The sequence below is a fragment of the Elgaria multicarinata genome, chromosome 18, assembly GCF_023053635.1.
Source record: "Elgaria multicarinata webbii isolate HBS135686 ecotype San Diego chromosome 18, rElgMul1.1.pri, whole genome shotgun sequence".
NCBI lineage: Eukaryota > Metazoa > Chordata > Lepidosauria > Squamata > Anguidae > Elgaria > Elgaria multicarinata.
In genome coordinates, this window is record NC_086188.1 from 23,785,454 (window position 1) to 23,787,734 (window position 2,281).

At 39.7% G+C, this 2,281-nt stretch overlaps 1 gene segment (V, D, J or C); it reads right to left on the bottom strand.

Annotated features, from left to right (window-relative positions):
- Window positions 1–1,232: 1,232 nt before the first annotated feature.
- Window positions 1,233–1,988, bottom strand: LOC134410430 (immunoglobulin lambda variable 2-18-like). The segment is given in 2 exon segments: window positions 1,233–1,751; window positions 1,889–1,988. Coding segments are annotated over 2 exon segments (405 nt in total).
- Window positions 1,989–2,281: the final 293 nt, after the last annotated feature.

Consider the following 2,281-nt stretch of genomic DNA (forward strand, 5'->3'; position numbering starts at 1 on the left):
TAAGGAATAGGAGGATGGCCTGTGAACAAAGGCTTGATCTCTGAGCATGAGTGAACAGGACATCCCAGAGGAAACAACCTTGTTTGTTTGTTTTTTAATTTTTTAATATTTTTTATTTGAATTTTATAACACATACAATAATCACGTTGCATCAACTTAATATACCACAATAATGAAATTAAAATGAATTGAAATAACATAATACTGTCTCATGCACCCCACCCCCGGGACCCTTATTCTCCTTTCCAAAATTGTAATGTATCCTGCGACAGTTTACTCCCTTTCCCTTTTTCTAGTACAAATTTAACAAATGGACTCCAGACCTCATCAAAGTCATTTCGTTTCAATAACCCTCTCTTAACTTTAATACTACTGATGAGTCTGTCGTTAATAGCTATATCCCAGACTTCTTTATACCATTCTTCTATTTGATAATCCCTTTGTTCCTTCCAATTCCTGGCAATTATAAATCTAGCTGCAGTTAATGAAATGTTTATTAATACTTTACTGTTTTGTGTATATTTAACCCCTTCCTATATTGATAACAATGCTGTCCTTGGCCCTATCTTTACCTTCCATCCCATTATATCATTTATCTCTTTAAATACTATTTGCCAAAACCTCTGAATAGCTTCACAAGTCTAAACGTTTCCCTGCTGCATTTCAAATCGCAGCTCTAATTTTACTAAATACAGAGGATAAATGACGCAACATCTTCACCTAGAGGGTTTATTTATTTATTTATTTATTTATTACATTTCTATACCGCCCAATAGCCGAAGCTCTCTGGGCAGCTCACAAAAATTAAAACCATAGTAAGACAACCAACAGGTTAAAAGCACAATTGCAAAATACAGTATAAAAAGCACAACCAGAATAAAAACCACGCAGCAAAATTGATATAAGATTAAAATACAGAGTTAGAACAGTAAAATTTAAATTTAAGTTAAAATTAAGTTTTAAAATACCGAGAGAATAAAAAGGTCTTCAGCTGGCGACGAAAGGAGTACAGTGTAGGCGCCAGGCGGACCTCTCTGGGGAGCTCATTCCACAGCCGGGGTGCCACAGTGGAGAAAGCCCTCCTCCTAGTAGCCACCTGCCTCACTTCCTTTGGCAGGGGCTCACGGAGAAGGGCCCCTGTGGATGATCTTAAGGTCCGGGCAGGTACATAATTAAGCTTTTAACTAAAGCCAAATGAGTTTTATATTCATCAACTTAAAGTATTTTTTATTATTATTTGTAACACCAATTTGGATTCATGGCATTGCATATTCCCTTTGTAAAATTTTAGTTTAGATGTGCAATTTGACCTCTGATCATTTTGGGCTTCATGTCGTAACATGAAAATATTTGATTTGGTATGAAATATCATAGCGTTCAGTTCAGAGAAGAAATTCACATGTTAGGAAGGGTGAAGGTTTTTGTCTCAGTTCCCCATTAGAATTTATCACTGTGGAACGAGCTGCTGTAATACATTGCACAGTAATAATTCGCTTCATCTTCAGCCTGAGTGCCGGTGATGGTTAAAGAGGCCGTGTTCCCAGAGCGGGAAGCAGTGAATCGATCCGGGATCCCTTCTCCCCTGCCGTATCCACCATCAGCATGCACATAGCGAGGACCCTGGCCAGGTTTCTGTTGATACCAGCCTGTGGTATATGGGTTACTGCTGATGGTGCAGGATATTGTAGCTGTTTGTCCCGGGGACACAGACAGAGTGGCCGGCTGAGTCAATGTTGGCTGTGAACTGACACCTTTAAGAAAATGAATAAGCACCAACAATAAAAAGATGCATTTCCTGTGCTTCCAAATATCACAACATAGTTATTTTGAGATTGAGTACTGTTGTTGTTGGGTGTGTGTGTGTGAAGATGGTCCTTTGTATACTTACCTGAACAGTAACTGAGAAGTGTGAGGAAAAGCAGAGTCCTGGCCATGGTGAGCTCTTGGAAGGAGTTTGACTCTCTCAAGCAAACGAACATCTAGCCTGGATCGTCTGCCGGTCTTAAATTCATCTGGAACTGAGGGTTGATCAGTCATGCAAATGTGTTCATGCTTATTGGCTTGTCTGGAGATTGTCCACCTCCCCTGATGAGATGTGACGTTCTAGTCAAACCACTGGCCAGAAATGACTTTTGCATGAAGAGGATTAAAAAGAGCCAGGTGAAAACCATACCTGCTTTGTCCATGACGGGGAAAATCGCAGCAGGCACAACAGATTGAGACCATTTTCTCTTTATAACAATAGTCTTGATGGAGAACAGCTGGACAATGGTCACCTAGG